The 23050-nt window shown below is 38.6% G+C and overlaps 1 protein-coding gene and 1 long non-coding RNA gene across 4 annotated transcripts; one reads left to right on the top strand and one right to left on the bottom strand.

Moving 5' to 3' along the window:
- Nucleotides 1-4808: 4808 nt before the first annotated feature.
- On the bottom strand, nt 4809-12041 carry otx2b (orthodenticle homeobox 2b). Its single transcript, XM_061895305.1, has 4 exons — nt 11721-12041; nt 10413-10654; nt 9999-10150; nt 4809-8956 (listed from the first exon to the last, which is right to left on the bottom strand). Exons 2-4 carry the CDS (start codon nt 10507-10509, stop codon nt 8333-8335), a joined length of 873 nt encoding a protein of 290 aa, XP_061751289.1. The 5' UTR covers nt 10510-10654; nt 11721-12041; the 3' UTR covers nt 4809-8332.
- LOC133549656 (uncharacterized) lies at nt 12012-20183 on the top strand. Of its 3 annotated transcripts, XR_009806135.1 has the most exons (5): nt 12016-12505; nt 12717-12852; nt 15385-15882; nt 15947-16015; nt 19553-20183. It is a non-coding gene; the product is annotated as an uncharacterized LOC133549656 (long non-coding RNA). The 3 variants fall into 3 exon arrangements; XR_009806136.1 differs by having other exon boundaries at nt 12012-12505; nt 15385-16015; nt 19432-20183; XR_009806134.1 differs by having other exon boundaries at nt 12014-12505; nt 15385-16015.
- Nucleotides 20184-23050: the final 2867 nt, after the last annotated feature.

The raw sequence follows: 23050 nt of genomic DNA on the forward strand, positions 1-23050 counted from the left end.
CAACTCGGAGGCGCTGTGATGAGATGGCGACTTGTCCGGGGTGTAAATGCCGCCTTCCGCCCGATTGTAGCTGAGATAAGCACCAGCGTCGCCCGTGACCCCAAAGGGAATAAGCGGTAGAAAATGGATGGATGGAACTCAAAGGCGATGCAGCAGCTAAGTATGTGAATATCTGCAGTGGCTACGTTACCTCTGGGAACAAGGAGCTGTTACTAAAAGCAGTTTATCGGCGTATAATACCAAAATCACAAATTTTTGGTTAATATTTAGGTCTCATCATGTAATGTCATATTTTTGCCATTTTTTGAATGATTTTAGAGGGCTTTTTGAGCGCCTTATGTGACTATCCATCCATCCATTTTCTATTGCTTATTCCCTGGTACACCAGCGCGGGGGGTGCTGGTGTACCATCAGCTAAATTGTTAGCCGTCTAGTGCTGGTCGTATTTTACAAAACAAAAAAACTTATGTATTCCGCTCCCCTTTAAGTTGGCACCAGTGCCATTGTGGAACCAGGTTCTGGTGCCTATTCCGACTCACTTGATATAACTTCTTCCTCTGTTTTTGTGTTCTCCCCTCGTTGAGGCTGGTCCTTCTTTTTCCAACAAAATGCTAAAGACACGAGATAATTATTTGATTTTCAGTGAACTAAAATACGGAGAAGTCCAGCGTGGAATTGTTCATGCCAGGCTTTTATTTTTTAGATTTACAGTAGGTGTTGCAAAATGTATTTGATGCTTTGAATTGAGGTCTAAAGCAGTTGAGTCTCAAACTGTGGTATGTGTACCACTAGTGGTACGTCGGCTCTATCTAGTGGTACGCCAAAGAATTTGATTGATGGATTGAAACTTTTATTGGTAAATTTCACAGTACAGTACATATTCCGTACAATTGACCACTAAATGGTAACACCGGAATAAGTTTTTCAACTTGTTTAAGTCGGGGTCCACGTTAATCAATTCATGGTAATCACTTGATTAAAGTACGATCTTTTATTTTCCTATATTCAGACACAGTGTAAATGTTCAAACTATGTGCAATGTTACGGTGGCCAAAAATACTACTTGTTAAATAAAACCTCTGCCTTATTTAAATGAATATTTAGGCATACTACGCTACTGTATTTTAATGTTGGCCATTGTGGTGGTACTTGGAGGGACAGGTATAAGTTTCATCCTAATTTTCCTGAAATGCTTGTTTAGAATTCAATTGTATTTATTTTCTTCAGTGAATTCATGTTTCAAACATCCTTCTTTAGAGACCTAATTAGGGAGAGGGGATTAAGTTAGTAATGTGAGTAAGTGAGTAATGTGTTTGTTAATTGTTCTAATAAGGAGAGAAGAGCACATTTGCCAGGTAGAAGTGTGGTAATGAGCGTAAATATTAAAGCGTTTGATTACTTGAACATTTGCCTCTTCTGGATGAATTAGTTCCTGCAGGGATTTATTCCACATAGGACCAAATTCCAGTGTGGCTCTACTCTTTTTTTCCCCCTTCTTCTTGCTGCTTGTGAGTACTGTGGTGAGAATGGAGCTGCGTTCACCATGAACTCATTACATTCGTAAGCTAGTTGTGATCAAAGTGGGTTGAGATCATTAAGCATGGAGTTTGATCATACTGCACCGTTATGTCAAATGTCAGCTGTTGCGCCACCCACCCTGTCCCCCACCCCTTTTTTTCAGTTAAAAGTGCACGTTTAAGCCAGACATTGAACATCAAACAATGGTTTTGAAATTTTGTCAAATTAACTTTATTGTCTAGGAGACACTCAATTTGCATTAGTCGGCATGCAGGCTTTCCAGTTGTTGTTATTTAGGCTTTTGTAGTAAAGATATGACTAAACATGAGATGTTTTTCCTTTAAATATCACTTTTATTGCATTTGAAATGTTTGCCATAAATAGGGAATATTTATTTTGTCATAACAAACTTTCATAGTAAAAATGTTTGCTCAGAAACCAACCAAAAAGGGGCTCAACCTAAATGTAAATTTACTGAAATAAATTATTACCTCAGTTCATCATCAAAGCAAATTATTTGTTTTATATTAATATCTCACACTGTGCCTCACCTCTTTATGCAGGATATCACCAATAGGGTGGTAATATACAGTATATATATATATATATATATATATATATATATATATATATATATATATATATATATATATACATATATATGTATATACATATATATATGTATATACATGTATATATGTATATACATATATATGTATATACATATATATATATGTATATACATATATATGTATATACATATATATATGTATATACATGTATATATGTATATACATATATATGTATATACATATATATATGTATATACATATATATGTATATACATGTATATATGTATGTATATATACATATTCATACATATTCATACATATATATACATAAATATATATATATATATATATATATATATATATATTTTTTTTTTTTTTTCCCTTGGCCTCAGTCTGCACCCCCTCTCCAAGGCCCAGGCTAAAACCGATTTTTTAATTTCATTTTAATCTTCTATCCGCCCCCCCCCTTGTTTACCTGTATTTCATCTTTTTTTTGTAAGGGGCGCTGGAAGCCGGCAGACCCATCAACGATCCTGTTCTGTGTCCCTGTAATGTTTGTCTGATCTTGAATGGGATTGTGCTGAAAATTGTAATTTTCCTGAAGGAACTCTCCTGACGGAATGAATAAAGTACTATCTAATCTATCTAATTTATACACATATATGTATATATACCTATATATGTATATATATATAAATATGTATATATAGATATATATATAAATATGTATATATCAGAATCAGAATCAGAATCATTTTATTTGTCCGTTTCGGGGGGGGGGGGGGGGGGGGACAAGACGAGAAGACCGCCGACCGATCAGCCGGTTACAGCGCTCCTTAAAAGATAAGAAAAGGGGGACATTAGGACAGGGGGGGGGGGGGGAGTAAAAGAATATCAGTCCAAGGCTAGACCCTCAGCAGAGGTCTAGTCTGAGTCCAAGGAAAAAAACTCACATAGCATGGCACACATTAAACATGCATATATCACACCAAATAGATGTGTATTTTATATATAAATATGTATATAAATATATATATACGTGTTTATATATACATAAATATATATATGTATATTTTATATATAAATATGTGTATATATATATATGTGTATATATGTGTATATATATATGTGTATATACATATATATATGTATATACATACATATATGTATATATATATGTTTTATATATAAATATGTATATATACATATATATATAAATATGTATATAAATATATATATACGTGTTTATATATACATAAATATATATATGCATATTTTATATATAAATATGTATATATATGTATGTGTATATATATATATGTATATATATATATATATATATATATATATATATATATATATATATATATATATATTTATAGCTGATAAAGCCCCGCCAAAACAATATCTTTTTCTCAGCTGTGGTCGGTATGGGCCGCAGTCTTACTCAGTTGTAGTACACTTTTTCCACCACTTGTAGCAGTAATGACAGTATCAAACAAAGAGAAGAAGTCTTAGCTAGAGTCATAGAGAAGTTTCTTCAGCGCAAAATTTATGACTGAAGTGGTGAAGCTGTATTTTAATTTGCACTTTAGTTTTATTGACAGTTTAGTTAAGAAACATATTATTTATTAATTTAGTGTATTTATTTGAGTAGTATTTTGGTGTTAAAAAGATAATATTATTTGTGATTATTAAATGCTTTCATATCACTTGACATGGTTGTCAATTTGCGACCCCAAAGGGAATAAGCGGTATAAAATGGATGGATGAATGACATGGTTGTAATGTGTAAGTATCGGTTGGATATACTGCGATGAGGTGGGGACTTGTCCAGGGTGTACACCGCCTTCCGCCCGATTGTAGCTGAGATAGGCACTAGCGCCCCCCGCATCCCCAAAAGGAATAAGCGGTAGAAATGGATGGATGGTTGGATATATTTAGTGAAAAAGATTAAGATCAAAAGTAAGATTACTGATTCAGCGTTAATATTTGAGAGAGGCCGGCCTTCTGAAGTGGAAAAGTTGAGCACTGTGGTCAGAAAGGTTAAGAACCCGATCTATCACATGAATCACAACTCAAAAACATGTTTACATGTAACAATTGTATTAGTTTCCACTCAACCTCTAATTATAATTAGCTTGGAATAAGCGGTAGAAAATGGATCGAAAACATATGCTCATATCTGCTAATTTTTTATGTGTTTGATGGTTTTATTCCTGGTCTCTTAACAAGTATTACCTCGGTAATGCAAGGTTGCAACCTCATCAGGCTTAACTAAGTAACTAATGGACTGGTAAACTGTACCGTGTGTGTCCTGCAGGGTGTACATCTGCTTTGATTGGTTGAATGAAGCCTGATAAAATGGACACAAAAAGGCTTGTATGATACAAAAAAATCAGGAACATTTTTTTCATTTTTTCCCCCCTTTTCTTTTGTTGCACACTTATTCAAACCTATCATTATTTGCATCATTTTTCCTCCGTGAATTGTTGTGACAGTCATAAATGAAAATATAGTCTCATTTGTTTTCTTTAAACCTCTTTAGACCTGATTTAAAAAACACATCTGTCATTAAATGAATTTAATGCAATCTTTGACAGGATTATCCAATTCATTGACGATGTCACCAACCTAACGATTGGATAAAATGTCAGCTAAGCCTGGATAAGCGCTTTTAAGGTCCCTCCTTAACTTACTGCTGTATTAACTTGAATGTACACTGTATACTTTTTTTTTTTTGTAAATTCACAGCAAATTACTCGCTGTTATTTTTACAGTAGCATTTACAGTAATTTACTGGAAAATATCTTTACAGCAAATTACTGCAACTGCAGAGCTGTTACGGTTAATTACAACAAAGTGACAACTATATGCTATGACGTCACAATTGTAACTTTAGCCTTAATTACTCCCTTGTTTTAACAGTATATCACCACTTACTGTACACAAGTGTGCAATGTAATGTAGGGAACCCCCTAACAGACAAAGCAGTTTGATTTTAAAGTTTTAGTACAATGCACAGCAGATTTACTGTGAAATACCAATTTATTGCTGTGAAATATAAGGACCATGATTTTACAGTCATTTGTTGTAATGTTGCAGTACATTTTGATTACAGCAATTTAATTTGAAAAAAAAATACTGTTGATGCTGTGAAAACCTAATATTTTTTTAGTGTATTTACTGTTGCTTATATTTATTTGCTGACACATTATTTAGTCTTATTGATTTCATTCTAATGACAGCATCTGGCAATGAAGACCGACGTGAATGTGACTCACTCAAGTTTAGACAGTTGACAATTTTGGAGCATACATTAGAATAATTTACATTTGCAAATATGGCTTTATTATTATCGTTGCTTACTTGTTTGCTATTCGGTCACTTTTTAAATGTCATATTTACAATAATAATATATAAACGTGAGTAAAACTTTTCCCCCTAAAAAACTAACAAAAAACTAGTTCTCTTACCTTTACCCTTATTTTGCCAAATAATATGTAATGCCCATTAGTTGCTAAAAAAAAGTTTTTAAAAACCCAACTCAACCATTTATTCCTTTTACCCTTTCTTGCAATTGTCTTAAATTGTGTTATCGTTCCTTTTTTTAATATTCCCCTATTGCACACTTGTGCAGGCCGCATTCTTCTGGTTTGACCGGTGCAGCAGCAGCAGCAGCACCCATTGCGGGGGCCGAGGGGCGCCGCGCAGCCAGCCGCCGCTCCCTCCAACACAGGGGGGATTAATGCAGCGTCTGTTGGGTCCATATGCCGCTAAAGTCTTGATTAAAACTCATTGTATGCATATGACACATTGTGGAGGCCATCTTTAATCTCTCCTCTGACTTGTGCACTTTGCAGGGTCTGGCGGCTGCAGGGTTACAATAACATGTTGTCATTTAGTGCATCTATCAATGCACTTCTTTTTGTTGTTGTTGCCCAACTTGTACCACAATATTGTGTTTCAAAATCAAGAAACTTCAATGTCATGCATGATAACGGGTATTCATGGGAAACCCCCTTATAGAATGCATGCTGTGGAGTATAATAAATGTTTTGTTTGCAGAAAGTGTAGTAGTTCCCACCATTGCAGATTCAACTCATGAATATTCAAGCGTCCAGCTATTGTCTCCTAATTCAATTGTTTTATTGTGTATCACCATAACGACGCACTGCGTCTTTCTCAGGATATTAGTGGACAGACCTGCATGCACTTTTACCCTTGGGTGAAATCGAAAGACTCTTAGAGGTTTTTCTTTGTAAAGAATTGACACATGCGCACTAACGAGCGTCCAGAGTGAAATCAAAGTGTCTCTTGTCTTTTTTTTTTTTTTTTTTTAACGCTTCGATTATTTCAAGCAAGGCTTTTAATTAGTGCTCTCCTCCAGTGGAGGCTGCAATGAAAGAGAGATTATTGGCAATGTCAAGGATGCTAATTGAATGTTGGACTTCTAACAATTAGCCCTGCTACAGAGCCATGTCGACTCATTACACATCCCATAATAGTCTCTGACTTTGTTGGGGAGTTTTTAAGTATAGCAGGTAGATAAACACAAGCACCCCCTCCTTCTTCAGACGCCATCCTTGACTCTTGACTTTGGAAGTCCAAGTGACTTTTAGTGAGTGAGTCAGTTCCCTTTTTACACATTATGGAAATGTTTACATTGTAAACATTGGCTTTGCAAATTTACAGCACATTACTTACAAATAATTGCATTCACTCAAAGTAACATTTTCAGTCATTTACTGTAAAATGTGGCAATTTACTGTGGCTGCAAAGCTGTGATTTTGTGATTAATTAAAGTTACAACTTAATGCTGTAAGTGTACTTTTATTGTTAATAGCTCTCTTGGTGGAACAGCACACCACCACTGTCTGGAACGTAGAAACCCTTCAGAGACAAATCAGTTTGAGTTAACAGTCATTTGTTGTGATATTACACAGGACTATAATTGTTGTATTATACTGTGAAATAGCAGTTAATTACTATAAAATGTATGGTGTTGTAATTTTTACAGTAATTTGTTGTAATGTTGGAGTACATTTTCATTACAGTATTTTACTGTGAAAAAATTATGTGAATGCCATGAAATGGTGTATTTTTACTAATTTTTTTTAGAAGATTGTGCACAATAAATGCAAATGAGTGTTATTTAAACCTACTTAGGTATTGAATGTGCGCACTCTGTTGCTATGGCAAACATGATGGAATTAACATCTTTTTATGGGATTAAACACTGCATGTTTTTTTTCCTTCCTTATGCTGGGGCTGTTTGAAATGAGTATGTAAACAATTTCTCCCCCCGCTGTAAAAATGTTCACACTGCAGCATTTAACAGTCTTTTTCCCCACAGTAAAATACTGGATTTAAATTATTGCAATAAAACATGACCCTCCAAATTGAAATTACTGCGTTATTGTAAAAAAAAGGGAAAAAAGGTAATTTACTTTGAATTTACAATTTAAATAAAACATAAAATGACAATTTTGCTAAAAAAAAAAAAAAAGCCAATGCGCAACATTTTCAATGAAAATCAGCAATTTTAACTCCACTATTTGCTTCATTCGTCCACGACAAGCACATAACGTGATTAACTGAAAGTTCATCATGGGACCTTATTCTTTTTTTTATTGTTATTATTCATGCCTTTTCAATGGGGGAGGTCACAGCATCTTTGGAACCCACAATCATGTTGAGATCCAGTGGACAAGTGTGTGTGTGTGTGTGTGTGTGTGTGTGTGTGTGTGTGTGTGTGTGTGTGTGTGTGTGTGTGTGTGTGTGTGCGTGTGTGTAACCCGCCATCATTACTACTATACCACTTGGAAAGTCTCATTGAATCATTAGCGTGCTCCCCCTTACCCACGAAAAGTTGCAGAGTGTGATGCGTGGAGGGTCTGACAGATTGCATACAATACAACAGATCACAGTATCGAAGGCTATAGCACAGATAAAAAAACACGCCATTTATATAAGACACACACTGATTGTCTCTTAGAAACTACATATTGATTCTTTATAAACACTTCTTTTTTGTCTTAAATAAAGTAGTGCATCCATGTCCTGTGGGATAGTTCCGTGGCCTCGCAGGTGGAAAATGTTTTCCTCGACAGGTGTGACGGACATGGATGAGGGTCTACAGGTGAGGAGAAGAACTTTGCCAGTGCTAAAATAAATTAAAAAAAAAAAAAAGAAGTGAGGACTCTCCTCCTGTGAGAGTTTCATGAGCGTCCGTCGTGTCTTCACAGGACCTGGAATTTCCACGAAGAGGTCTGATCTTTATAATCCAAGCAGTCTGCGTTGAAGTTCAGCTTCCACGACGCGGCTTGGTCCTTATAATCCAGGCAGTCGGCCGTGGAGTTGAAGCCCAGGCCGGACGTGCCGTAGCCCTGCGTGGGGAGGGACGCCGGGGATTGGTTGAGGTGGCCGGCCACCGCGTTTGTGCTCATCGGGCTGAGGGTCGAGCCCGGGCCGGACAACTGGTGGTGCATGGGGGCGAGGTAAGAGCCGCAATCCATGCCGCCGAAGTAGGACGTGGAGCCCGCGTAGCTCTGGCCGTAGCCCGAGGCCTGCGTGTAGGTCATGGGGTAGGACCTCTGCATGCACGACGATGACGTGGACAGCGGGTCCGAGAGCGGGGAGATGGAGGCCGGGCTCCAGATGGACACCGGCGCCGTGCTGGTGGAGATGGCCGGGACTGTGGTGGTGCTGGCGGGGGGAGTAAACTGACCGCTGGCGCCGCTCTCGGAGCTCACGTCTCGGGTCGGGGAACTTTTCTTTTTGGCGGGTCGAGCCTTGTTCTGCCCGCCGTTCTGCTGCTGTTGCTGCTGCTGGCGACACTTTGCACGCCGGTTCTTGAACCACACCTGCGGGAAGCCACAAAGTTATACTATCACACATTATCCTTTTACTTCCTTTCCGCACAAAAAATAAATACATAAATAAATAAAAAAATAATAATAAAAGTTATACTATCACACATTATCCTTTTACTTCCTTTCCGCACAAAAAAAAAATAAAAAAATAAAATAAATAAATAAAAATCTTACACATGTACATTTGATTTACACAGCATTTCACCCGGTAAAATACAAACAACAATCGAATTTTAGCATGTAGCATGAGCAAACTACATAAAAACATGGAAAATATAAAGTAATATTACAGGAACGCACCCTTTAGCAAAAAGTATATACTCAAAGTTTTAAGTAAACATTTTATTTCGTTTTCTAGCTCCGTCAGAATAAAAAAAATATGTAACACAATTAAGTAACACAATTGAAAAATATAGAATAAATCAAATCTAGATTATTTGATCTAACCATTACATGCTTAAAATGCATGGTGTTTATTTCAGTTAAATTTGCTATATTTTAATGCAAGTTTAGAACTTATTTAAATTCGATTTTAATTTCACTTACAATCGGGTTTAAAATATCGTTATGTCTCACTCAACTATAACTGTAAAAACAAATAAAAAGTGTAGAATATTTTCAATGGAGTATCATATAAACAGCTGGAATACGTTGATTTGGTCTTCTAATGGATTTTTTTTCTTCTTCTCATATTTTGATAAGTATCTTAGTTTGTGAGATTTAAGCAAATTGAATAGTAAGCAAATATTGTGTAGAACATTTTAATGCAAAATGCTGTGTTTCGGTAGGATGATGCAGTTCATGCGGTTATACAAAACATTTTTTTCAGTAATAAAAACATATTGGACAATTACACTTTTACTTAAAACTGTTTTGTGTTTTTCATTTCAGGGCCTCCATCCATCCATTTCTACCGCTTATTCCCTTTTGGGGTCAGGGCCTCATTCAGTCTAAACATCCAGCAAACTAACAGACGTGCAAAAAAAAAAAAAAATTAAAAATTAAAAATCCACCATAGAACTCATTAACTCACCTGTACACGGGACTCAGGTAGATTGATTTTCAGCGCCACTTCCTCGCGCATGAATATGTCAGGATACCTCGTTTTGGCGAACAACGCTTCCAAGACGTCGAGCTGCGCGCGCGTAAAAGTAGTCCTCTCTCTTCTTTGCTTCCGTGGCGTCGCTGTAAAAAAAATAAAAGGAGATATAAATTGAAATATGTACATATACCCTTTTATCGCCATTTAAAAATAACAATTACGTCTAACATATAACGACAATTGGCCTTGTTGCGGTTTGCGTGCTTTACGAAACATGCTGCAGGTGACATCAATAAGAGATGCCAAAAAATCAACCTACACAATTAGTTTGTTTTAAATACATTGTTTAACAGCCAACATCCATTTTTGGGATGTTTTATTTTTCTGGATAAAGTTGACGCTCACCTGGATAACCCACGGAGGGATGTAAAAGGTCCATCCCGGAAGTGGTTAAGCTGAGGCCGTTGACTGTGTAAGGTGGTTGCTTTAAATATGACATCATGCTAATGTTCGTCTGGGGGTTCAAGTTGGAGAAAATGTTGAAAATGGATGAGGATCCTGAAGGGGACCTGCTGTCCTGTCTTGGTCCCCCACACACACACTGACACACACACAAACACACTCACACACACTCTTCCTGTCGGCACCTAAACCAAAATAATAGAAAATAATTCCACTTAGAGTTTGGAAAAATCAACACTTACACAGTGCAACAAGTACAGTAAAATACATAGCAACCAAAAAATATACGATGATTAATAAACAATTTTTACAAACAACATTTTTGAAAAATCTATCAATTTGTTTGGTGTTAAGTTTCCATAAAAAAAAGTAAAATATATATTTGCATTGTTAAAATGCTTTAAATGGTGACAGTGCCATTTTACTACAGATAATGTGCTTGATTATGACTGATCTATTTCCGTTGTGATTATCATGATTTTCCCCTCATCTCGTTATTTCCTACAGTTGTAACCTCCTCTTCTCAATCTGTCAGGCTTTTAAAAAATGACCGTGGACCTGCCGCTCAATAGTCATCATCATCATCATCCATGCAGGAGCGTAATTATCATACATCTATTTTTTTTTCAAACGTATTGATTAATTAACGAGATCACCCGAGTGGCAAGTCTACATTAAACTGCTTGTCAATTGCAGCAATATTGCGTCGTATTTTGCTAATGTATGTATTATTGTTATGGAGGAAAACGCTCTTCATATATTATTAAAAGTTTATTAAATGTGAAATGTTGCTTTATTGCCCTCTAAATTCAATTCGATGAATAGAGATGGACTTAAAATGTTTAAAAATACAGAAGGCCCGAATTAATTGTTTTTGTTTTTCTTTATTTTTAACCCACAATTCTACTATGATTGAATTAAAAAAAAGAAGATAATATATAACTAAAGGCATTTTTTTATTGTTACTTTTTTTGGTGTCTTTTTTTATTTGGGGGTGGGGTATTTTTTCAAGACAATATTTATATGCATTAGTGTATATAAAAAGTAATAACAATGATAATACAGAATATTTTTAGACTACTCTTTTAATTGTTATTTTAATAAAACGTTTGTAATCCTAGAAAATAGATTTTCCGTCTTTTTTGTGCCCCCCCTACGTCTTTTATTGTTATGTTAATGTTTACAGCTAAACATTATCTGCGCTATTCACATTTCAATGGTTGAAAAAAAAAGCGCAAAAAATGAACCCACCTTAGCCCCTAAAGAGTGCAAATGTCTTGTGCGTGTCCTGCTGCGCCAATAAAGTCAGCCAATAGCGAATCAGCGACGTCCTGCTGGATTCCGAGCGACAAGGAAGAGGCCACAAAGTAGAAGAAGAAGCCCGAAAAAAGGCAGAACAATCCGCGGTGTGAGAAAAGAAAGTCGAATGTGGAGCTTCTGCTGCAGCTTTGGAAGCACTGCTGCAGCGGCGCACTGATGATGATGATGAGGATGATGATGATGATGATGGAGGAGGAGGAGGAAGAAGAAGAAGAGGAGGAGGAGGAGGAGGAAGCATGTGCGCCTTTACGATTTGTTGGTGTGTTGAGAGTGAAGTGCTTGGAGTTGGATTTTGTACAAAGTGTCAGCCAATAGGAGCTCAGCTCTCTCCCACGGCTGGCGAAGACTGTCACGCAGCTACTTTGGACCCATGGTCCGTCCAGTGGCCCGGATGACAAGTGCACATTCAAAGTGGAAATCACATCAGCACAACACTTAAAAAAAATCATTCCCTAAAAAAAAAAAAATATCCTGAGATGCATTAGCACTATTTTACTATTGTAATACAAATTAATCCAAATTCACTCTATTTGCAGAGAAAGAGTAAAAAAAAAGAAAAAAAAAAGAACGCCTGCTTCCTCTCTTGTAGCCAAAAAGAGGATTTAGAGATTTAGTCATAAAAAAGTGACCTCATCGCATTCGCCACACGCACACGCACACGCACGCGTGCAGCAGGAGGGCGAAGACGTTCACGAGTGAGGAGAAGGAGCTGCAAGGTAAAATACTTTTTAAATCATTTTCTATATTATTGCAGTGATATCAAACTAAATGATAACATAGCTTCAAACGGTGTGTTATATTGTTGTATATATTCCAATATTGATTATGATTTGAAATGTCGGAGCCTCTTCTGGCTTCAGGGCTGCTTCTAAGTAAGGCCGTGCACACTCCACGCACACGCACTGAACCCCCACGCTCTCCCCACAGATTCCAACGCAGAGGAAAATATTTTGTTTTGGATCTTCCCAAGTCGGATTTCTTTCTGCACACCAGCTTTCACCTGAGCAGAGGGTTCTTCTTCTTTTTCTTCTTCTTTTTGGAACGAACTGCAGCACACACTCAGGTATTAGTATAATTTAAATAAAAATATATATTTTCTAAACTCAATAATTGCTTGCAATATTCGTAACTTTGTATGCATGGTGGGAAAAAAAAGGCGGCATTACCGTTTTTTTTTATACATCTAAACATTTCATGAAATGTATCTATGCTATACCAAATTAGTATTATTATTTTAAAGTCGATCCATTTTTGATTATATTTGATTATTTTTTTCATCAAATACACTGCATAAACCTTATTTGTTTTTAAATGAAACCAACATTATTATATTATCTTTAAATGCAAGGAAACATTTAATTACAAAAAAAAAAGTGCATGGCTATTTTTTTTACATTTTAATAAAATAAATTGCACATGCATTTATGCATTAAAAACAATGTCTTCATTTTGGGTTTCCCTCATTGTGATATATTTCCTAAAATCGCAATAATGCGTGCAAAAGGAGCATCTCCGTGTGCGCAAGGAGCTCAATAATTGATGGGATGTAAAAGCGGGGCCTCCGCGGGGACCGTGCGTGTTAAAAGGACGTTTAAAAGCACAAGGAGTTAAGCGCCCCTGGCGGGCTGCACAGCTCCCCCTGACTCCCGCCTTTTATCCCCGCCTCTGCTGCACTCAACCTGAGGCTGCAGAAGATGCATGCTGGCCTTCTCCATCCCACCTGAGAGTCTTTTGCCTAGCCACGGGAGCCATTCGTGCAAGATCACTGCCTCTGCACGTTATATTTAGAAATACAAATAATAAACACATCCATCATAAACAATTAAATACAGCAAATAAGACAAGCTGTTGGGAATTGGAATACTGGCATGCATTCATCACATATATTATACATCATTTTTAACTGCTTGCTTCATATCTGCATGGTTGAAGAGGAGGAATGTGTTGGAGGAATTTATTCTCAGCTTTAAAAAAAGAAAGGGAGCGTTTAAATTAATCTTTTTTTCTTTCTTTTTTTAACAGTTTGCTACACAAAATGTTTTACATTCTCAATAGCATATAATTATAACGAATATGGGAACAATATTGAGTTTATCTTGCAGCAAAACTCTAATCTTTCTTATTGTGCCATTATTAAACTGTGTGGGCAGCACGGTGGAAGAGAGGGGTTTGTGCGTCTGCCTCACAATACAAAGGTCCTGAGTTCAATCCCGGGCGTTTGCATGTTCTCCCCGTGACTGCGTGGTTCCCTCCGGGTACTCCGGCTTCCTCCCACCTCCAAAGACATGCACCTGGGGATAGGTTGATTGGCAACACTAAGTTGGCCCTAGTGTGTGAATGTGAGTGTGAATGTTGTCTATCTATCTGTGTTGGCCAGGGTGTACACCTCCTTCCGCCCGATTGTAGCTGAGATAGGCACCAGCTCCCCCCGCGACCCCAAAAGGGAATAAGCGGAAGAAAATGGATGGATGGATGGATTTTTAACTGCTTGCTTCACATCTGCATGGTTGAAGAGGAGGAATGTGTTGGAGGAATTTGTTCTCAGCTTAAAAGGAAAGGTGTTAAAATTCATATTTTTTTCTTTTTTTTTTTTTACAGTTTGCTACACTAAAATGTTTTACATTCTTATACTTATAACGAATATAGGAACAAGATTGAGTTTATCTTGCAGCAAAACTCAAATCTTTCTTATTGTGCCATTATTAAACTGTGCGGGCGGCACGGTGGAACAGGGGTTAGAGCATCTGTCTCACAACACTCCGGCTTCCTCCCACTTACAAAGACATGCACCTAAGGATAGGTTGATTGGCAACACTAAATTGGCCTTAGTGTATGAATGTGAGTGTGAATGTTGTCTGCCTATCTGTGTTGGCCCTTCGATGAGATAGCGACTTGTCCAGGGTGTACGGTGCCTTCCGCTCGAATGCAGCTGAGATAGGCTCCTGTACCCCCTGCGACCCCAAAAGGGACAAGCGGTAGAAAAAGGATGGATATTAAACTGTGTGTGTGTGCGTGTGTGTGTGTGTGTGCAAGAGAGAGTGAGAGAGAGGGAGAGAGAAAGTGGCGGATTTGAGAGCCAAATGAAGATCACGCACAAGCTTTATTTTAATTAGCCTGAGATATGATGCCATCACTACAAAAATACACATTCTCCTTAAGGATGACAAAATGCAACTTAATTAACTCCAACATGACCCCACAGGTCACACGTGTGCTCATTATGTATTGAAAAATATATGTAAAAAACATTAACTCTGGAAATGAAATCCATTAAAATATAGCAGTCATATATGTAAAATATCTGCGACGTGGTGGCGACTTGTGCAGGGTGTACCCCGCCTTCTGCCCATGAGCAGCTGTGTGCAAAAAATGGATGGATGTGTAAAATATAGTGGTTGTATTTGTGAAACCTGCCACACATTTTGTAATTGTATGGGTTTTATTTTACAGTCATATTATCCAATATAGGCCCAAAAAGGCCGCCACTGTGTCTGTGTTGTATATGTGTTTGTGTTTGTGTTTATTCGTGTGTGTGTTTGCCAAGTTGACGCCTTTTAATTAAAGCCGTAATTGTTGTTGTGTCGTGTGTGTGCAGGAGTCTGCCGAAAAACAAAGGGATGCAATTAAACACAGCTGATCAACAAGGAGGCAAAGTGGGGACGCAGGACGACAAAGTGGAGGTCAAGTAAAAGGGAGGTTGCCACACACACAAACGTTGTCTCCGTTATGAACTGAGGTATATATAAGGGAGCGGGGAAAATAAATGTTTACCAATGAAGACGTCTGTGTGCCTCCTGCGTGCATGTGGAGGTGCGTACACGGCGTGCTAAAAGCTGCCCTGCAGACCAGACCTGTGGAATCTTCAAAGTGGAGGATTTGTTCAGGCTTATTTGGCAACCTGGGATTTGAATTGAATTTTGGGAGGCATTCATAACACATTAGAAAACCTTACAATGTGTGATTTCATGTATAATCCCCTTATAGTCATTTTTTATAAGGGGGAGTAGTATGGTCACAACATAGCGTGGCTAGTCATGATTCATCAAATGTTTTTTTTTTTTTGCCTGGGAGGTGAGTGTCTTCTCCTGAAGAGGTGAGTCTTCACTTGAACCTTCCTCTCCTCACCATTTTGTTGGTTTGACCTGAATATGTGATAGGGTCAGCTCCACCGTGAGACCCCCTGCTTACAACCCCCAGTGGATTAGACCTTTCTACATGTGCGGACGGTTAGTGTACACACACACACACACACACACACACACACACACACACACACACACACACACACACACACACACACACACACACACACACACACACTCTGTATGTTAAATCCATCTCTTTTTTTGTATTGTTTGTATTGTATAGACCAGTGGTTCTCAAACTTTTTCATCAAGTACAACCTCAGAAAAAAAAAAAAACGTGGCTCTTCAATTACCACCATGGTGGCCAAAATTAAAATACAGTAGTGTAAAAGGCCTAAGTATATGTAAAAACAAGGCAAGGTTTTAGTTAACAAGCATATTTAATATTTTGATAGCTGTAACATTACACACAATGTAAACAGTGACACTGTTTGAATATAGGAAAATGAAACACTGTACTTTAATAAGGTGACTATATGGCTTACCACTGGATGGAGTCCGTATCCCGGTTTGAGAATCACTGGTATACATGTCATTGTTTTTTACAAACAAATTTACACAATTCAACATGCCCGTAAAAGGAGTAGGAAGAAGCACAAGTTGTTTTATTTTTTATTTTTCCCTTTCATAAAATACAATAATTACATAGAGCAATGGTTCTCAAACTTAAAAGATAATTAAATAAATTATTAAGTACCACCTTAGGCTCTCCAAGTACCACCATAATGACCACCGTTAAAATAAAGTGGCATAGTAGGCCTACGGGAGGTTTTCGGGAGAGGCGCTGAATTTCAGGAGTCTCCCGGAAAAACCGGGAGGGTTGGCAAGTATGATATATGCACATCATTCAACTCCCATTAACTAATCCCCTGCTTATTCCTCATATCAACTGGTATTTGATACAGGCCCCTAAATAGCTGTTCAGTAAATGCCTGTAATATGATTCTCGGATTTCGGACGAATCAGCTTGTCCTCATCCATTTGTGTCAACGAGGTCAAATTACTTCTGAAAACCTTTCACAAGTTAACTTCTTGTCCATCTCCGCCCATTAGAACACTTCAAAGTATAAAATACGATCCGCCTTTTTTTTTTTCTCAAAAGTTAACCGGATCATTTATTTTGTGTTTGTGCCTTACTTCTTGTCCCACACAATAAGATTTTAGCTAAAAAAAGCAGCTTTGTTGCGCCATCTGGCAAATATAGAAGCTCTGCATATATTTTGGGCATGGCATCGCCGTGCACAAGGGGTGGAAATCGACATACTGACCTGAGTAGAAACGGGAAGACTTTGCCTCCATGGCGGCGACGTTCTGCATCCAGTGGTAACCCGGGGTAACAATTAGCCAAAAGACAGCTCTTATTTCAAAAGTGAAGTGAAGTAAATTATATTTATATAGCGCTTTTCTCGGGTAGGACAGGGGTGAGTGCATGTGCCTCACAACACGAAGGTCCTGAGTAGTCCTGGGTTCAATCCCAGGCTCGGGATCTTTCTGTGTGGAGTTTGCATGGTCTCCCCGTGACTGCGTGGGTTCCCTCCGGGCACTCCGGCTTCCTCCCACCTCCAAAGACATGCACCTGGGGATAGGTTGATTGGCAACACTATATGGTCCTTTGTGTGTGAATGTGAGTGTGAATGTTGTCTATTTGTGTTGGCCCTGCGATGAGGTGGCTACTTGTCCGAATGGAGCTGAGTTAGGCACCAGCAACCCCCACGACCCCGAACAGAACAAGCGATACAAATTGGATGGATGGATGGATAGCGCTTTTCTCTAGTGACTCAAGCGCTTTACATAGTGAAACCTAATATCCAAGTTACATTTAAACCAGTGTGGGTGAAACTGGGAGCAGGTGGGTGAAGCGTCTTGCCTAAGAACACAACGGCAGTGACTAGGATGGCGGAAGTGGGGGTCGAACCTGGAACCCTGAAGTTGCTGGCACGGCCATTCTACCAACCGAGCTATACCGCCCCACACTCTTAAAGGCCTACTAAAAGGAGATTTTCTTATTTAAACGGGGATAGCAGGTCCATTCTATGTGTCATACTTGATCATTTCGCGAAATTGCCATATTTTTGCTGAAAGGATTTAGTACAGAACAAAGTTTGCAACTTTTGGTCGCTAATAAAAAAGCCTTGCCTTTACTGGAAGTCGCAGACGATGACTTCACAATGGGGAGGGCTCCTCACGTCCTCACATTGTTTATAACGGGAGCCTCTAGCAGCAAGAGCTATTCGGACCGGGAAAACGACAATTCCCCCATTAATTTGAGCGAGGATTAAAGATTCGTGGATGATGATATTGAAAGCGAAGGACTAGAAAAAAAAAAATTAAATAAAATAAAGTAAAAAAAAAAGGTGATTGAATTGGTACGGATTCAGATGTTTTTAGAGACATTTACTCGGATAATTCTGGGAAATCCCTTATCTTTCTATTGTGTTGCTAGTGTTTTAGTGAGATTAAATAGTACCTGATAGTCGGAGGGGTGTGTCCACGGGTGTCTTGATGCCAGTCTCTGAGGGAAGCCGACGGCAGCTGCATGGACGGCGCAAGCTCAGCTGATCTCCGGTAAGAGGCGACTTTTTACCACAACTTTCTCACCGAAACCTGCCGGTTGACAAGTGGTCGGGAACCATGTTCGCTTGACCGCTCTGATCCATAGTAAAGCTTCACCTCCGGGAATTTTAAACAAGGAAACACCGTGTGTTTGTGTGGCTAAAGGCTAAAGCTTCCCACCTCCATCTTTCTACTTGGACTTCTCCAATATTAATTGAACAAATTGCAAAAGATTCAGCAACACAGATGTCCAGAATACTGTTTAATTGCGCGATGAAAAAAGATCACTTTTAGCCGCAAATGGTGCTGTGCTAATATGTCCCCTGCAACCCGGGACGTCACGCATATACGTCATCATTCCGCGACATTTTCAACAAGAAACTCCGCGGGAAATTCAAAATTGTAATCTAGTAAACTAAACCGGCCGTATTGGCATGTGTTGCAATGTTAATATTTCATCATTGATATATAGACTATCAGACTGCGTGGTCGGTAGTAGTGGGTTTCAGTAGGCCTTTAAAACACTCTTAAGTTGGGGAACTCTTAAGTTGAGGTACAGCTGTAATATATGACATCACAAAAACACGGAATATCAATTAGCATCAATTAAGAGCCTCTTCTTTCAAAAGTGGAGTGAAAAAGTGAAGTGAGGGAGATAGATTTTTCTCTTCTTTTGGTGCTCATAAACAGGCTCAAGGGACATATAATACTGTTTTAACATCAATAAAAAGTAAATATTGCATAATCGGGGACATTTATAAAGTACATCAGATTAATGAGTCCACGTTCACTTTGCACTTGTCAAACATAAATGGTAGTTATTAGTTATTAGTTAATTCCTAACTTGTAGGGGTCATTTACTTTTTCTATGTTTACCTGTAAAATGGCAGACTCATAGGCCTCTAGAGTACATAAGCCCCAGTTTGTTGTCTCCTTGTCCACAGCCCACTTTGCTTTGAATGACACTTTGGCGATGCACCCAACATCCCACTTGGACTTCTCAAGTGTAGCAACACTGCCAAATCCTCTCAACTCTTTAGTATCTCCCTTTGGCTGCATTGCCAGGCAAGGCCCCTCTGTGACAGTTGGACATCGTCGTCGCTTTCGGGAGGAGACAGCGGCGGCCGTTTGTAGCGTTTCCCAGCCTCGGGCCTGTGGGGAATCTGTAATGGCTCGCCTGTCAGCCGGCCCCTCCCCTGCAATTAGGAGAGTAAACACAGCGCCTGACTCGACATGGGAGGGAGGGACAGAGAAGGAGGGGCAGGGACACCATCCTGCTCCTGTCCTACTGCTGTCTCCAGACAAAGATGACTGCACAAACTCAGACACTGCAAATCTCAATAAAAAGTGTCTGTGGATACAACACAGCATATCATAGCAGGCTGCACGGCGGTTTGCATGTCGGCCTCACAGTCAGGACTATTGAGGCTTGGAACATCTCTGTGTGGACTTTGCTTGTCCTCACACATCTAAAAACAAGCATATTTGGTTAATTACAGGCATTCAGAAAGCATTCACAGTGCTTCACTTTTTCCAAATTTTGTTATGTTGTATAGCCTTAATCCAAAATGCAATAAATTCATTGATGTCCTCAAAATTCTGCAGGCAATACCCCAAAATGAGAATGTGATTTTTTTTTGAACATTTATGCAAATGTCTTAAAAAATAAAAACATAAAAAAAAATGTACACAAGTATTCAAAGCCTTTGCTCAATACTTTGTTGATGCACATTGGCCAGAGCATACTTGCCAACCTTGAGATCTCCGAATTCGGGAGATGGGGGGTTGGTTGGTGTTTGAGGGGGGGTGTAGTTGATGTGTGTATATGGGGGGGGTTGTGTAACGGTGGGTGCATATATTTTCAAGTATTTCTTATATATATTATAGCATTTACCCACAGAAAAAACAAAAAATATATTTGTGACCCATTGCAGTGTATGAAAGCTTGATTGTCAGCATTCAGTTGTGTAACTACTTTTCTATTACAAGCAAAGAAATATGAATAAAAGAAGGAGCATATCCGCCCTCACATATTGTGGGGCGCTTCAGATTCTGCACCTTTGTACTCAATTCAAACAATAAGAATATAACTTTGATTTCTGTCGAGTTTTTGACATGATGATAAGTGGCCCTCTCATGTAATGGCATATGTTTCTGTTGAAGTCACGCAGCAGGATTCAAAATGCTGCCCAGGGGTGATCAGCGGCCCACAGCTCCTTTTTTATTCTACAGCAGGTGTCTTCAAAATTCATCACAATTTGAGCTGTTATAAAGCGAGGTGAGAGATTTGTATTTTATTGATATGACATTTCAATTGTACTTTATTCACAAAGCAGATCTCCACTCCAACAGTGCAGCTAATGTCTTCATGCTACTTTGTGATCCTTTGCCATCAAAAAGAGGCATAAGGTCAGAATTTAGGCTGTATTGATATTAAATAGTATTTTTGACCTTTTAGTGACCCACTCACGATTAAGTAGTGAGCTGTTGGAGACCTCTGTGCTTGCAGAATGGCCTACATTGGAACATAACACAAAAACAAAAAATTATTGTAATAAAAATTTCACAAACGCACCAAACAAATGGGTCCAGCCAACAAAAATGGTCGACTACCAGCATTTATGTCTAAGCCATAGGTGGGGAGAGTAGCCGATAATGCCAAAAATGATGACTGAAGTACAAGTTAAAAATAGTCATCAAAAATCTTTCTTTACTCAAAGTAAGTATTCAGTGAAACAACTATGCAAGTACTGACTAACTCGTGAGTAACTTCATATTTATTTCATAACTATATTACAGTGGTACTTGCACTAAAAACCGTATTTGGTTTGTGTGTGTGTGTGTTTTGAACGTGTGCGTGTGCGTGTGTGTCTGTGTGTGTGTGTGAGAGAGTGAGACAGAGAACCACTACTACAGAATTTACTACAAAATAAGTACATTTTACAGTCAATTATGACATTATAAAAGGGCTAACATTAGCAAATGTGCAGCTAAAACATAAAAAAACATCTACATTTTACAGTACCATGTTTTCTCTAGTTGAAAGTGGGCTTCTTGTACTGTCAACATTCCTACTGACACAGATGACAGCACATGATAATAATGTTTTTTTCTGAGCTTGTAAGTAAACATTGAGAAGTTGTGATTATGGGCTATATAGATAAACTTTGATTGATTGATTGATGGGCAGCACGGTGGACCAGGGGTTAGTGCATCTGCCTCACAATAAGAAGGTCCTGAGCAGTCCTGGGTTCAATCCCGGGTTCGGGATCTTTCTGTGTGGAGTTTGCATGTTCTCCCGTGACTGCGTGGGTTCCCTCCGGGTACTCCGGCTTCCTCCCACCTCTAAAAACATGCACCTGGGGATAGGTTGATTGGCAACACTAAATCGGCCCTAGTGTTTGAATGTGAGTGTAAATGTTGTCTGTCTATCTGTCTTGGCCCTGCGATGAGGTGGCGACTTGTCCAGGGTGTACGCAGCCTTCCGCCCAATTGTAGCTGAGATAAGCACCAGGGACCCCCGCAACCCCAAAAGGGACAAGTGGTAGAAAATGGATGGATGGATGGATGATTGATTGATTTATTGTGCTGGATCGTATGACTTCATGTCATATTTTACAGTGTGTTGTTCCAGTGCGGTCATATGACTGCTATTGGTGAAATGGAGTCACAGGTCACTAGTGCTTATGTTGGATTGGTGAAACCAAGTCATGTGACACAGCGAGAGTGGAAGAGTTCTCTGTAACAAACCAAATAAATGAGTATTTACAAGTAATATTCAATTGATTAAAAACACATACAATGATGATATAAATAAATGTTGCGATCGGAATGGAACTCAATGTCCATCCATCCATTTACTACCGCTCGTCCCTCCCGGGGTTGCAGGGGGGCTGGAGCCTATCCCAGCTGCACTCGTAATAGACTAAAAGTAATGTTTCTTCTTTCACAAAAGTCCTAAAAAGTAGGTTTCATAGTAGTGCTGTGACAAGTAAAATTTAAGTCTCTAAAAAGATGATCTCGTTGTTGGGGGGGAAAAATAGTTTTATAGTTGTGTCACGTTAGTTCTGACCTCCTTTTGTGTTTCCTTATTTTCTGAATTTGGTTCCTGTTACGCACTCTTATTTTATTTTTACTTCCTGTCAACCGTAACACTCCTTATGGCCAATGCACTATTTCTCTCACCTGTCTCTGATTGGCATCTCGGGCACACCTGTTCCGGGTTAGCAATTAGGCTTCAGACAGAGCTCGATCGTTGTGTAAACTGTGTGTATTGTAAACTGTTTCATCTATGACTCATGCTTTTGTAAACTGTTTATTTGTGCTTTTAGTACGCTGACAAGCTTGTTTGTTTCCCAAAGAAGTTTTGTGTCTTGTGTGCTCCCTAATTGCACTTGCCTTCTTTTGACATTAAATACATCTTACTTGCATGTCGTCTCTTGTGTCTGCATCTTGGGGTTACAAGGCAGAACTGTTAACTTTACTACAATTAGTAGTACATCTCAAAACTAAATAATACAACTTGATAAAAATAAGAAAACTCTACCACAAAGTTCAGATATG

Source organism: Nerophis ophidion, linkage group LG03 (genome assembly GCF_033978795.1).
Source record: "Nerophis ophidion isolate RoL-2023_Sa linkage group LG03, RoL_Noph_v1.0, whole genome shotgun sequence".
Lineage (NCBI taxonomy): Eukaryota > Metazoa > Chordata > Actinopteri > Syngnathiformes > Syngnathidae > Nerophis > Nerophis ophidion.